The 16,152-nt window shown below is 38.0% G+C and overlaps 1 protein-coding gene across 3 annotated transcripts in view; it reads left to right on the top strand.

The window, feature by feature from the left end:
* Window positions 1-11,512, top strand: part of MCCC2 (methylcrotonoyl-CoA carboxylase 2) — a 58,650-nt gene extending 47,138 nt beyond the window's left edge. For 2 of the 3 annotated variants that reach the window (XM_032214457.1, XM_032214458.1), the window contains exons 14-17: window positions 757-913; window positions 1,394-1,508; window positions 2,161-2,246; window positions 10,878-11,512. In XM_032214457.1, the coding sequence (XP_032070348.1) occupies window positions 757-913; window positions 1,394-1,508; window positions 2,161-2,246; window positions 10,878-10,995 (476 nt within the window). In that variant the 3' untranslated portion in view covers window positions 10,996-11,512. The remainder of the gene's footprint in view (window positions 1-756; window positions 914-1,393; window positions 1,509-2,160; window positions 2,247-10,877) is intronic. The other variant, XM_032214459.1, reaches the window with a different exon arrangement.
* The last annotated feature ends 4,640 nt before the right edge of the window (window positions 11,513-16,152 follow it).

Genomic DNA, 16,152 nt, shown 5'->3' on the forward strand with positions numbered 1-16,152 from the left:
GTTTTTTTTTTTTTACAGGCCTAACAGCCTTTTTCCGGGGGACGGCCGGATGTCAGCTTCTGCCTTGCTGTTGCTTCAGCTGCCATGAAACGGGAAGGGGGGGGGCTGGTATTTGGGAGGGGATAATTGATGTGCTGGAGGAATGTTCTAGGATGTACCAGATATTGGGATTGCGCATGCGTGAGTGTTCCCGCCTGCATCAACGGCCTCGACATTCTATCTTTGACCTGTCTTTTTGAAGTTATCTCACACCTGACACTTGAAGGACTTATGATTGGCCTGGAGCTATGATCCTAAGGGGTGGGGAATGGGCTATTCTATATATCAATCGCTTTCGCGCCTTATTAAGTAGACTTTGCTTCGCAACTGCTTGCTTACCATTTATAATTAGTAAAAGTACTTTGAATTTCCAACTCATGGAGTCTCTTAGTTTTCTTTCCTAATTATGGAATGGAGTAACGCTGACACATCCTCTCTCAGCCCAACCCAGCTCACTGTGGTTGTGGGGGAAATAGGAGGAGGAAGGAATGTTTTGTATGTTTAATTTCTGGAGTTACTTATACGGTAATAAAAGCAGAATAAAAGTTTAGCAAAAAAATAATATCAGCTAAAAGCCTACAAAGCATCAAAAATGTTAGTTGAATCAATTAAATTAGTAAATGAAGTTTAACAGTCTCACTTGCTTTGTTTTTCTAATGGCAAAAGAAGCTATTTGCAAATAGCCTTGATAATGGTCTTAACCCTTTTTCCAATTAGGCTTCATGGTTGGTAAGGATTATGAAGCTGGTGGTATAGCAAAAGATGGAGCCAAGATGGTTACTGCTGTAGCATGTGCCAATGTGCCTAAAATAACAGTCATTATTGGAGGTTCCTATGGTGCTGGAAATTATGGGATGTGTGGAAGAGCATATAGGTAAGTATGCACTTCAGCCATAGTATTATAGATGTCGGGAATGTGTATATAATATGTGAAAATATTGTTTTTAATCTAGAAGAGAGTATTGTTCTGTTGTATGATTTAAAATACCTATGGGAATGAATTATTTAATTCAAGGATGCCACTGGACTGCATATGGCTACTTATGCATATAATTTGTCTGAAGTGGTATATTTGTCTGAAGTGTTGTAGGGTCTCCTTCCTAAGCAGTGGGTTGGACTAGAAGACCTCCAAGGTCCCTTCCAACTCTGTTATTCTAGTTTAAATGCTGTAGATTTTACTGAATAAATCCCTTAGTAGTTCCCGTTCCCGGACAGTGAAGGGTTTAGGAAGTGTTTAGTGTTCACATTATGCAGATAACATTCCTTCCTTCTCTGCCCCCTCAGTCATAAAAAGTGAAGGAACGAATTTGTAAAAAGCTAAAGAGATTTTTATTCCATCCTTTGTATTTTTCAGTCCAAGATTTCTTTTTATGTGGCCGAATGCTCGGATCTCGGTGATGGGAGGAGAACAAGCTGCAACTGTTTTAGCTACAGTAGCCAAGGACCGAAAAGCAAGGGAAGGGAAGCAGGTAATGTCTGCTACTTTTGATATTTCAAATACATTAGGAGGGAATGGTCATAATACCATCACTTCCCTCTATTTTCTTGCAGTATAGTTACTTTTTCATTCAGTGTCATCTCACTGTATGAAATGGGATTCATACTATAGCTTACAATAATACTTCACCTATCACTTGTATTTACAGAGCTTACATATTAGTACATACAATAGTAAAATTAGGAATACAAAGGAGTCCAAACTATTCAATTAGTGACCGGCTGTCAAATTGGTGTACTTGTGTTTTATAAGCCTAACACTATAAGCAAACTATAATGTTACACTCACGGGGAATCTAACTAAAGAGAAATTTTTATAACCAAGAGGAGCAAGAAAAACAGTTTTTCAGAACATTGCATTCTAAAAAATCGTTATCATTTACATTGTTTAAGAAACTATTTTCATAAACTCTGATACTGATTTCTGTAAGAGAAATGCCACTAACATTAGTGCAGCTTGGAGCACATTTAATAGGAAATTCCCACTCAACTAAACACAAATCCAAATGTACCCAGCATTATTGATTAGACATTTAATGCATATTATCTCTTAGGACAGGATGTCCAGTGCTCTTGCGGATGAAAATTGCCAGAGTTTCTATTCCTGTTAATTATCTTTTGTAGTTTTCTGAAGAGGAAGAAAAAGCTTTGAAAGAGCCAATAATTCAGAGGTTTGAAGAAGAAGGAAGCCCTTATTATTCTAGTGCACGGTACGTACAGATGAGGGTGACAGCTTGTCTTTATATGTGTAACAGTTTAAAGATAATTTTTAAGACTGGCTGGAAAAGGAAGCCAGACAGCCAGCTGGCTAGTCTAAGCCTTCTGAATGTTGGAAAAGCTGGAGAGATGATATTTATCCTATCCATTAGTGAAACTTTGGTTAAGATTGTTCTTGTAACTAAACATAATGGAATGTGGGAAAAATCTTGAGAGACATGACAAAGAGGTACTGCCAAGGTAACAGTCAGATAAGAGATAGCATGACAGGGCAAGAAGCTTAGAAGAGACCCTCCCTAGTTTCTTGGGTGGGTAAGGAGTAGGGGGAAACATGCTTTCAGACTTGGAATATTCTGTCAATATAGCATTACAATAAAGAATAATTAGTTTCATCTGCTTGCTCAGCAGGGTCAGGCTGTTGCTAGGAGTTTATGGCCTAGCAGTTGCAGGTCCTGGCTATGGTGAAAATCAGTGGTGGGATTCAATTTTTTTTACTACCAGTTCTGTGGGTGTGCCTTGGTGGGCATGGCATGGCTTGGTGGCGTGGCAGGGGAAGGTTACTGCAAAATCTCCATCCTGCCCCACTCCAGGGGAAGGATACTTCAAAATCTCCATTCCCACCCCACTCCAGGGAAAGGTTACTGCAAAATTCCCATTTCGTCCCCAGTCCAGGGAAAGGTTACTGCAAAATCCTCATTTCCTCCCGATTAGCTGGCACTTGGGAGACAGAGAATAGATGGGGGGGGGGGGGGTAGGGCCAGTCAGAGGTGTTATTTTCTGGTTCTCCAAACTCCTCTGGTTCTCCAAAATTTCCCCTACCGGTTCTCCAGAACTGGTCAGAACCTGATGAATATCACCTCTGGTGAAAATGCTCTGAATCGGAGAGCATAGGGCTTTCTAAGCATGTTCCTTTATCAACTGTTACATGCCCATGCTCATTGGTTTTTATATCTGTCTGTTTCTTTCTCTAAAGATAATATCTCTCCAAATTGTGCTAGGAGTACACGGAGTGTTGTTAATAGGAGTATACTAAGTATTTGTTCTGTATGCTTTCTGAATGTGACTTTCCTTTCACACATATGAATACCTCTGTCACCCCTGTTGCTCATGTTAAGTAACAGTGAATTCTGTGCTTTAATTCCTTTTCTGTAAACTTGTTCTGTTGCTCACTCTATTAGTGGATCTAAAGAATAAGGATTCTACTAACATGGGCAAAAAGGAATGCTCCCAAGTGAATCATGGGAGAGTTATTTATTTTTTAATACTGAAGTGCCATGTACGTGCATGCAGTGTTTAGGTATTTTAGTTCTCATTATTAACTATTTATAAAGCAAGTTTCATATGGGAAATAGGTTGTAATGTTGTATACAGTTATAAATAATCCATTTTCCCATTTTAAAGATGAGACATTGAAGCTAAAGAATAGTCATTCTCCTCTGTACCTATCAGAGAAAGTATTAAAAATGATCTTCGGGAATTGAATAACCTCTCGCATTTGTTTTCCATGATTTTCTAGAAAGACGTGTGCTTGATATATTTCATAAGGCAACTAATATTTCTCTTAAGACAAGTAAAATAAAATGTATATTTATGGTAATTTAATTTAAAACACTTTTACTAACAGCAGTAAACCCATATATATTTTAAGAACTTCAAAAAGTTATTTGAAATTTTTCACATAACAATCAAGCTTCCCTACTAAAGCAGAATGACATGTTTTATCAATGCTGACAGATTTCCACGGGCAACTATGGCTTGCTAATATGAGTGTCAATTTAAATGCAATACTCACATGATTACTTTTTGTGTGTGAATCAGGATTGACAACTGCCAACTGCCTGGCCTAATAGTCTTGGCAAGATTTTGGACAGAGAAGAAAAAAATCAAATTCATAAATGATACAGCTGCATAAAAGTCTTATAAATCCAAAGGATCATCATGATTGATGTCAACAAGAAGCTAATTTATATTCAGTCCGACTCATCTTCAACAAAAAAGTAGAACAGGCTCAGACCTAACATTAAATCAGTATGAAACCATGGATTATGAAGCATAGTTATATTAGGAGGATATATCCTGCTAATCTGGCTAATATGTTATGGCGCTAGAAACTGGAAGACCTGAGGGGGGGGATCGCCTGTCTAGGGCTGCAAAAAGGCAGCTGCGAGGAACTGGCTGGAGATAAGAGCTCAGTTACGCTGGATCTCTTCTCCGTTCGCAGCCCAAAAAAAAAGAAAAAGGGCTGTGAACTACGAATAAATCCTAGCACCTGAGCTTCTGCCTGCCCCTTTCTGCCAGAAAGGGGTGATATCTATTGATCTTAATTAGATATACAGACCAGAACTCTGAGAGGGGCTCCGTTGAGCTCCTTCGGTGACAGGCTCCGCCCCCAGGAAGTCTAACCCTCAGGACAATGATAAATTGCTTAAAGCAACTTAAGGCTAACACGAGCGGGTCTTACTCCTGTGATGTTTTTTTTTTTATAACTATCTAAACACCAGCCTTGTTTTTCCTTTGAAACTTCTTTGTTCAACCGGTTACAAAATGGCGTTTTTACTGTGTTGGTGATTGATGACGTAATTAACCAGCTTTATCTCCCCGGAGACTGCTACTCATTAACAAGCAAAATCTACAAATAATTTATTGAGAACTGACCAAGTGAAGACACTGTTTATCTGTTTATTCTCAGCTTTTATCTATAATGCCTCCCAGGTCTAAGCAGGCAAAAAAATCCCCCCGCATGTGCTTAAAGAACTTGTTAGTAAATCGCTGCCTTTGCCTCCTACACCCCCTACTGGAGATTCCTTGACACAGGAGCTTCTTTTTCAAATACTCAATGATTTTAAACAAGAAATCAAAGAATTTGTGCTGGATTTATGCGACAAAATACAGACTAAAATTGCCCAAATAAAGGTGGATATGTTTGAAGCTATGTCTACTCTGACAGATTATATCGAAGAAATGGAGACTAAGCTGGAAACTTTGGAGGAGGCTAATTCTAATTTGACTTCCAACATCCAAGCATTACAACAAGAGATTAGAGATACTCAAACACAACTTACAATGATAAATTATAACAGAAAAGCGTCTGCAATAAGAGTCAGAGGACTGCCCGAAAAGAAAGGAGAGAACTTGAAACAGACGTTTGTAGAAGCTTTCAGCCAAGCGGTGGGAGGTCCGGGATTCAATTTTGATTGGAATATTCGAAAAATCTATCGCCAGAATTCGTGTGTAGCAGAACAACGACAGCTACCAAGAGACATAATTATATACTTTTTCACAAGAGAATCCAGGAATGCGATCATCCAAAAGTTTTACAACAACAGGCTCCGAATCGATGGCCATGATTTGTTTGTCTTTAAAGAAATCCCGCTCCAGATGCTGCAAGCAAGGAGAGGCTATACTTTTTTAACCCAAGAACTTAGAAATCGTCAAATACGGTATAAATGGGAAGCTCCAGTTGGAATCACAGTTACACTCGAAAATCAAAGATTTCGTATTAATTCTGTTTCGGAAGCTCGGGACTTTTATTGTAAAACTCTGAAGGCGGGGCTTCTTGACTCACTCGGAAATGCGGAGGGACAAGGTGAAGGAAAGACAAGCAGCAATTTACTTGGTTACAAGATGGAGGGAGTTGTTCTCCCCCTACTGGAGAGGCAGAAGAGCCGAAACTGAGGATTTAGCCATATTTTCAAAGCAGCGGGACACGTGGTCATAAGGCAGAGGGTTGCCTTCTCTTTCTGGAAGGGCAGAAGAGTAAGGAATGTGGATCCAGCGATGTCTTTAAAATACTTTCTAAGCTCTTGGACTGATTAAAATTTTAGGATTTCTGTCTGGTGTGAAATGGCAAAGCTGTGTACCGATGGGGAATGGAAAGAAGCATTGCTTATTTTGGACAGATATTATACGGGACTTTTATAGGACTTATTTGAATTTCAATCCAAACTGCGCATGAATTGTTTTCTGTGAGGAAAGCGGGGACTAAGATTTATTTGAAATGTGGTTTGGGATGAATGGAGTCGGGAGGAGTGGGGCAGAAGGGAAGGTGGAGCGGGATATCGATGAAGGGATCTTGGGATTGAATGAAGTGGTGTGGATTTTGGGCACATATTTTACGGATTTACATGCTTGAAGTATAACATAAAAAGCTCAGGATTTTAAAGTGAAGAGCGAGATCCTAATCTTATGGAATTTGGGCTTGGGAGGAATGGAGATGAGAAACGAAGGGTAGGAAGATGTGTAGCGAAAGTATGATTAGACTGCTCTGTATTTGAAGATAAATCGATTTTTGTATAAACTAATATTTGAATATGAGGTTAAGAAAGGCTATCTGGAGAGTCTACAGGAAGAAGGGGGTAAATATCAAAGAAGTAAGGGACGAGGACAAAATATAAATGGAATGATTTGCACTGTTTAAATTTTAAGAATGATGGGAGGCTGAGCATAATGCAAAAGATTTTTAAATTTTTTTTATTTTTATTTATTTTTTCGTTTTTTTTTTCTTTTTCGGAGTGTTCTTTTTATTTTATTTTCATTATTATTGTTAATAAGATATTTTAGAAGGTGAATGGTACTGAACTATGCCGGGTGTGGGACCTGGGAAGTCGGAGGGGATTAGGGAGGGAGGTTCATTGGGGGTGGGTGGGTGGGTGGAGATATAGTTTCAATATATAGAATAAGAAGAATACACTTGTATACTGTTGATCCTTATCTTTTCTTTTTATTTTTCTCTTTTTTTTTTCTTTTTTTTTTTTTTTTTAGGAATAGAGAAATGCACCAAAGTGAGAAGTAGAGGAAAGGAAGAGGGAGAAGTAAGGAGGGAGGAAGAGGGGAATGTAAGGAGGATGAGAGGGGAAGGAGGGTGAGGAAGGTGAGAAAGGAAGATAGGAGGGGAAAGGGAAGTAAGAGGGGTGATCGTTGGAGGGAGAAAGGAAAGTTGGAGGGGGAGAAGAAGGGGTGTATGAAAGTGATAGGTTATGAGTTGTGTTTAGGTTGGGGTTTTTCTTTTTTTATTATTATATTATTATTATTGCAAATATTCAGTATATAAGTGAATGTACAAAATTGAAAATGAAAATGAATAAAACATTTAAAGTTCGAAACTGGAAGACCATAAATTCTAGTCCCACCTTAGGCCTGAAGCCAGTCAAGTGACTGTTTCCAGCCAGTCACTCTTTCTCAGCTCTAGGAAGAAGCCAATGGCAAACCACTTCCAAAAATCTTGTAAAAGACTTGTCCCATGTTATTATTAGGAGTCAAGAATGATTAATGATGATATTCCCACAAAATACAAGATTGAAATAAATCCTTGTACAAGTATTTTTATATGTATTTACAATGTGCCTGAACTTTTATAATTTAGATCAGGGTGAAATCCTCCCAGTTCGGCTAGTTTGGATGAACCAGCAGGGACGGTTGGCATCAGTTCTCCGAACTGGTAGCAAAAATCCCTGGTGGTCCCGCCCCCGCTTGCCTGGTCACCCTGTCGCTACTCACCTCTTCCGGTCGCTTGACCCGCCCACCTAATCTGAATGTTTCTCCCTCTGTTCACAGCAGAGCTGCTGCAGCCTGTCCGTTAGATAGATAGTCCCTGGGAGGGAGGAGCTGGGGGGGGACACCATAAAGGGAGCAGCAGCTCTGCTGTGGAGGGAAAAACGTTCGGCTTGTCTCTGCCACAGAATTCAATCTAAAAATGCAGCAGAGAGAATCCAAAAATTTCTCCCTCCGTTCACAGCAGAGCTGCTGCAGCCTGTCCCTTTAAGGTACTTTGACCCCTGGGAGGGAGGGGGCCAGGGGGAACCATAAAGGGAGCAGCAGCCCTGCTGTGAATGGATTCATATACACATTTTTCCTACTGGTTTCTGTGGGTGTGGCTTGGTGGTGGGGCATGTGACTGTGTGGGCGTGGCCATGAGTGACATCGAGTTGGTCATGCTCACTCAGTCACAGGACCCCACCATTGAGCCACACCCACAGAACCGGTAGTATAAAATTTTGAATTTCACCACTGATTTAGATGTACCGTTTTTAGCAATATAAATTTTTATGCTTTTCATTTTGAAAAAAAAAATCCACATAAATTATATTTCATTTTATATATATGACATTTGCTCTGTTTCTGCATTTCCTCATCAAATGTGTCAGGCTAGAAACTTTCATATGCAGAGGTCTTAATTATCTGGTGTCATTAGTCAGACTTTTTTAATGAGCTAGATTAATCTGCTTAGAGAATTCTAAAAGGAGTTCAATCAGTTTACCTTGTAACAAATATCATGAGCCACTTTCTCCTGAGTTTTTGCTGCTTTTCTTTGCAGAAGTTGTGTTATGAATTTTTTACAAGGAGACATATGATTCATATTCTCACCATAGAACTTGATAGGTTGTTCAATAATTAATGCTGTGTCCCACTACTGAAGACGAGCTTTTACTAAACAAAGAGAAAGCTAAAATGACTTGGAGAAAGCAATCTTTATTTTACAATGAAAAATCTTTCAAGTGATCAATAAAATCTCCACTTCCCTTAATGAAATTGTCTTTTGCAGGTTTAAAGGTTGGAATTTTGTTCCCCTCAGCATGATACAGTATTTACAGTATATTTATATTCCATCTTTCCATACAAGCAGGCCTGTCAGGGTAGTTAAATAATACAGTAAAAGCAGCAGCAACAGTAAATTAAAATCGATGCAGTTTAGAATAATTGAAATGCATATACAGCCATGAAAATTGAAATCATTCTTACAATAGTTCAAAAGGCCCTGGTTGAAAAGCTTTATCAATATGATTTTAAAGGAGGAAAGGGGAGAAAAATGTAATTTTCAAAATAATGTGTTCTCTAGTTGGCTGACAGAAGGAAGACCTTCTCTACCTGGTTAATTTACCTCTGAAAGTACGGCCATCATTAAAGTATCCTATTTTGCTGATCTTAGTAGAGATTTGTACTGGGCTAATGATGCATTTAATAAAACATTTCCAGTTTTCATTTAAGTTTCCAATCTTGGTTTATCCTATAGAAAAAAATGTTGCTAGGCTGGATTTTGATTGGAAAAGATTTTAGGTCTTATCAATACTCACAGTTGAAATAATATGAACCCACCTGTTCTGTGCCAAGCCTCTAATTTATACTGATGCCGGCTTGGCTGTCTGCCACGACTAAGGAGGGAGATGTAACCCCTTGGCTAGGAGCTTAGAAAATTATCTCCAGGAAAACAAGGCCTGAAGTCACGGAATTCTGCAAACTTTCGCTACACCTGGATTAGCAAACTGTTGTTTCCTGCAAAATTTCCCTCCTGTCGTCTCACCTATAAGCTCTCTGAAAGGGGCCAATCAGTAGCCACCTGTTTCCTATTTCCTTCTATGAGCCTTTTTCCAAAGCTACTCCCTCCTCTTCTCAGCCCTACACATATACACATCAGGGACAGCCTCCCTCTGTTCCTCTTCACTGCTCCCTGACTCAGATGCCATCTGGTGGCCAAGAGGCCTCTCTAGTGTCTGCTGTGACTCTGAACATCCCCCAGAGTCTTCCTCAGCCTCCAGGGCAGTCCCATAGTGTTCATCGCTGTCAGAGTACACCAACAGCTCAGCTGGTCGCTGTTGGGCCACAACACCCCTGACATTAATGTTATCCTGTTTTCTGCCCAATCCAGGCAAAACCAAACAATGATGAGCATCTCCAAACTTAAAACTATCTTCAAACTATTCCTTTCCAGACAATGATATCACTTGCTCATCCAATCACACAAAAAAATGCCATGCTCTCAAGCTATTTATTTGATTTTTTACAGTTTTTTTTTTTAAATGCAGTCAAAGGTTGTACATTCCAATAATTATCAGCAGCCTTTGGCTTTAAAGTACTATTTGTTTGACATTGTACTCAATCTCAAACAATGTACTCATAAAGAAACATTCACCCCTTTTCACCTAGCTTCAATTTAACTACATTTATTCCAATTGAAGTAGCCCATCTATCTGAAAACACAGGAAGTGAATCTTCGGGTTTTTTTCCCTGTAACATATGAATCAGTTATTAACTGTGATGTGTTTCCAGTATATGTCACTGCAAAAGACTAAAAGATAAATGCAGAAGAGCTCTGCTGAAGTAATAGGAAAAGGGGGAGTGGGTTACATACATTTTTAATTTTCATCATATGCAATTCTATTTGTATATAAATAAAGCTCAGTTGAAAAGTGTGTGTGTGTGTGTGTGTTTGTGTGTGTGTGTGTGTGTGTGTTCCAGCATAACTCTGGGACGCCTCGAGCAATTTGGTACACAGATTACTTACCCTCTGGAAACAAGGGGCTAAGACACCCCTTAACACCCCTTGGGGTGTGTGTTCTGTTAAGAACCTGTTGTGCCTTAAAACGGCTTCTACCGTACTTCCTTAAAATGGCTTCTACTGTACAGCGCTGTGGAGTTGCCATGGTAATGGTTTCACCGTACCCCATAAGGCGACTTCCTCTGGTAAGGGAGAAAATCCAACATTAGAAATTGTAGTGACATTCATGGAAGGAGGGTTGGGATAAATAAATACCCAGGCAGTGCCGGGTTATCAGCCAGTTTGCTATAAAATCAGAATGTGGTTATGGTATTATTCCTCTAACTATTTGGTTTTGTGATTTATGTTTCAGATTGTGGGATGATGGAATCATTGATCCAGCTGATACAAGACTTGTTTTGGGCCTTGGCCTCAGTGCTGCATTTAATGCACCCAGCAAGAAGACAGATTTTGGCATATTCAGAATGTGATATGAAAGGTTTACCAGTTGTACTTTAAATAAAATCAAATGGCCTAACTCAATAAATAATCAAGTAACAAAATAAAGATTTGTACAGTAATGCAGTTGGGTTTAATTTTCATGGAACTTAAAAATAATTATTTTATTAAATCAAGCTCTAATCCAGTTAAACAGATACAGCTGGTATTTTTGATCCATTCAATCTAGAAAATCAGATCCATCAATTCACATCAAATGTATTATATCAATAGAACAAAAAGCAAAAACATGTCTTTTGAAGGAGGGAAGGAAGTTTTTGTTTTTGGTCCAAGTAAGAAAGAAATAAAATAAAATACAACAAACAATAGTAAATATTCTTTAAACAGTTTAGTTTCTTTCTACATAAATCATATTGTAGGGCATTTTTCAACAGTTCAAAGGCTAAGAGTTCATATGTTTCAACAAGGCAGCTTTCAGTGTCTGGTTTAGAAACATCTTTTCAAGAAGACATAATAATGTGGAGGGATAGGAATTGGCTACATTCCAGGCAAGACGGATTCAAATAGATAAATTCACAATTTTAGGAACATAATTTAACAACACATCATTGAATCCAACTTGCTAATCAAAGCCTTATTAACAATATCTAGAAACTCATTCAATATTGTATTTATTTTTGTTAAATTTGTTAATAAATAGATAATAATCTGTTTAGCATCTAAATATACCTTTACCTAACAGACTTAAAATTATGAGTTTTCAGTATCATAAATTTAGTGGGTGTAACCAGAGAACAAACATTTTTATATAGTGCTATTTGGAGGGTTATATTCTTTCTGCAACCTATCAAAAATAGCAATAAATAAGGTTATTCTCTCTTCATCCCTTTTTAAATAAGGGTTGAACATGGGTCCAACACAATTTATTCTAATTTTACAAGATTTCTGAAAAATTAATCCAGAGAGTCAATTTTTCTTGAGAACAAAATTAAGACTTTAATTTCTTTCCTAATGACATCAGAGGTTTACTAGGTTTGTTCTATTAATTGCAAGTATAATTTAAATTATAGAAATTGTTTAGGATTCAGTAATTCATATATCATTAATATAGGTAGCCTACGGTTAAGTATTTTCATACATTTCTTTTAATTAAGATTGGTTGTATTGGCAGCTGATATTGTACTTGATACTATAATGCCACTCTTGTGTTGCTCTTCAATCATTCTGTCTCAAGAATTTTGATTCTTCCTTCATTTTCTTAACATTGACTTGCAAATACGTATCAATTAATAAAGAGCAAATGGATTCCAGCAAAGATTGCATTTCATTCTGGACTAATCTTCCTGCAGTGGGAGGTGCTTGATATTTGCTTTTCTGAATATCACAGCATTTTTCAGGTCACTGCATAGTCAAGCTTTGTTCCAGGATTGTAAAATTCAAGTGTAATAATAGGGAGAAATTTTTCCATCTAGTTGTTGAGTATTGCGAGTGGAGAACTATATCATTCTTAAGCCTACAATATTTGCTGTCATTATGTTATCTTTGAAAGTCTGAGAGATAAGTCATTTTCATTTTGGAGACGAGATTCAAAAACAGAAATAATCCTTGTGGATTATGCATCCAATAACATGTCATTAATGAACTGAATATTGACATGTCAATGATATATCAATCAGTGGAGAAAGTGTTTCTATTTCATCATCTGCAAGGCAAGTAAACTTGGAAGTCAATTTTACATGAATTGAACACATTCGCATTATATTATGCTTTAAAATTCTAAAATGTGACGCATTTTCTTGCTCCGAATGGGAGATACTTTCAACTTTTATTAATACTCCCTTTATAGGCTTGCGTTTATTGATTCTTAACATGCCTTGTCTGCATGTCTTTTGAAACCTGAAAAAGGCACATCTACAGCTATAAATACTCTACTAATACAAGTTTGGGCAAATGTGAGCAGGGGGGTTGGAAACATTGCATTGACCTCTGTTATACCTTTGGGAATTTGGGCATGCAGGTGCTTTGGAAGATGGAATAATTAAACGGTCCATCTGTGCTGTCATTGAATCTTTGGGCAAGAAGATAACAGTCAAAATATAGACTCCCTGCCCAATGATCCTCAGTAAGAAGGATCCCTTTTTTTCTACTAACAGGGTAATGACCCATTCTCCACTGCCTACTGATCTCTGTCAGCTGCTTTGCAGAGGCTAACAGAGAATTGCAAGTTGCCTACTGTGATATAAAGGCACTTGGGGTTACCAAACATTAAACTAAAGTACTTCAGCAAGTGTTTTGTTATAAACATTTCCTTTGTCTAAATATATTGCTTTAGGTTGGCATATAATCTACCATGTGAATGTTAGATTGTTCTGGGGAAAATAGAAAGGAGTGTAGGTATGTTTGCTGCCTTGAGTTACTTATAAAGTAATAAAGGCAGAATAAAAATCTAATAAATATAGAACGTAGACAAACTAATATAAAACAAAAATTAGACTTTTGTTGAAAATTAGGCTGCAAACTTTCCTGCAGAGTGGTAATTAAAACCTTCCTGAGCAAGCATGATTCATCAATAATCTTGAGACACAGATAATAAAGAGGACACATTTCTATAAATTTCATACCTTTGAAAATAATTGATATATTAACCATGTGAAAGATACCATCTTTTCATTAGGAGACATTCATTGTATATATGGCCTAGGGTCAAAATGCATTCTTGAATGAATGCAAACAGTATTGTTCCATAGTCACTATTTTTAAACAACAGGTAGCTTGTGAAACATTGTGAACTTTCTGACAGTGAGAACAATCAACCAATGGAACAGCTTGCCTTCAGAAGTTGGGGGAAATTCATCACTTGATGCTTTCAGGAAGAGATTGGACTGATATTTGTCAGAAATGGTGTAGGGTTTCCTGTTTCAGCAGGGGTTGGACTAGATGACCTATGAGGTACCTTCCAACTCTGTTAATCTATTAATGATGGTACTTCTAGCCACTGCTGTTGCATTTGAAAAAGGACATGCTAAAGTGTGAATTATTTGGCAAGGAGGGAAGGCTGAGGGCAAAGCAAAATATTCCAATTCTACAATTCCAGAGATTGACTCTGGGACCCAGCAGGGAGGGAGGGAGGGAGGGGTTTGGGATAATGACAATGCAACCAGAAATGGCTGGAAGTTACTTAATATAATGGAAAAAGAAAGTAGAATAGGGCTGGTCTGTGGAAAAATGGGAAACTGCAAAAAAAGAAATATCTCTCCTTGGATGTGAGTGTACCTGCATTCGGAGGCGTGATTCTGGCAGATAGCAACATTAATAACTGGGCAGAGTGACTTTCGCATTTTAACACTGCGGGGGTGAGAAATAGTTTGAAAGGAACTCTGAGATAGCTGTAGATGAAAATAGATTTCTTATTAGGGGACTGAGTCCACCATATTTTGGGTTCTCAGGCTAATTTGTTAGCTTTGCTAATTTGCATTTCTCTGAATTCCAAATGTGCCTAGCAGTCAAAAAGATCAGAGATTCCCATAGTAAGTTTTGAAATCAATTTATGCTTACCTCCAGTTATGTGTGCATACATCATATACATAATTTGGAAGTTTGAACAAAATGAAAGAATTGGGACAGGCAGTACAAATTAAATTCAAATATTATGCAGACATCACGTATTTCTGTCGTCTTCCACTTCTGATATCTAAACCAGTGGTGGGTTCCGACCGGATCGGACTGGTTCAGCCCAGTAACTAGTAACTTGGTCTGCCACACCCCTGAACCATTCTCTCAGCGGCGCTGTAGGCACCACCATCTTGTTTTTTGTTTCTGGGCATGCACAGAAGCATTTCTTACACATGCACATGCAGCATGTCCCTGAGTGAAGTGGCAGTAGCAGCAGCCGGAACCCACCCCTGTTTTCATTATATGAGGGACTCAGATTGTTGGGGGCAATATGCTGACTCTGTAAACCACTTAGGGCTGTAAAGCACTGTGATGTGTTATATAAGTGCTATTTTCTGTCCCTAAATCCCGGATAGTTAAATGGTCATTTAGAAATATTCAAAACTAGTTATGTGAATTGTTTTTCAAGAGGTGGCATAATGTCTTCCTCCAGAAGTATTATTTCCAGAGAAATAATACCAGTATCCTCCAGTATCCATATTATTTCCAGAGAAATAATATATTGAAACAAAATCTGGATGTCAGAGATACTCACTGTAGGAAGTCACAGTTGCAGGAACGTTACCAATTTCCCTCTTCTGAATAGGGTCACATTCTCCCAGAAGGACCAGTTTCCGAATCCAAATGGCTATCTTGTTTTCCAGTTTGAAGTGAACAATTCTGAATTCCTGCAGTTGGTATGGCAACTCTGCCACTTCCTGTAATATAGTAAAAATATTGCAGGTATTACTGGGTGTGTATTGTACCACACTCTGGTTATTGGCAGAGGGCGAGATAGGGGCTGCTTTTGGGTCTAGCTAAGCAATTTGTTTCAGGAACCCAAGGGACCACATTATACCAAGGTTGAAATTGTGTTTGTTGCCAGTTTGTTTTTAAGGGAAATACACAAGTGCTGGCTATTTCCTTTAAACTTTATTTAGTTTTGGGTTCTGGTTATTTGAGATAACACGTTTTTCTATATGATGCCCTTCCCTCTTCTCTTCCTGCTCCTTAGTATGATCATTTAAGGAAATTGGCTTACAGGTATCATGGGATAGTATTATGGTTACTTGGATGAGGCTAGTAAGGTAAGTGGCATCTCTCTTGTAATTTGAACTGTATTTGGAGATGCCATTAACAAGCCTTGAAAACACACCTTTTAAAATAGCGTACCTTGCAAGCAGCTTACTAAAATAACATAAAAATGCAATAGTTGTGGGATGTTATACCAGCTTAGTCAGTTTTCTATAACTAAATATTTTGTAGACATTTCTAACTACATTTCTTATTGCTTGCTTGCTTGCTTGCTTGCTTGCTTGCTTGCTTGCTTGCTTGCTTGCTTGCTTGCTTATTTATTTATTTATTTATTTATTTATTTATTTATTTATTTATTTATTTATTTATTTATTTATGTATTTATTTTCATTTCATGTTTCTAGACTGTCCATTATCCTCAAGGGGGAGTTCTGAGTGGCCTCGGACCTCTTAGTCACATGGATAGGAAATTATGGGAATTTCAATCTAACATATACTTACAA

Source organism: Thamnophis elegans, chromosome 3 (genome assembly GCF_009769535.1).
Source record: "Thamnophis elegans isolate rThaEle1 chromosome 3, rThaEle1.pri, whole genome shotgun sequence".
NCBI classification, from domain to species: domain Eukaryota; kingdom Metazoa; phylum Chordata; class Lepidosauria; order Squamata; family Colubridae; genus Thamnophis; species Thamnophis elegans.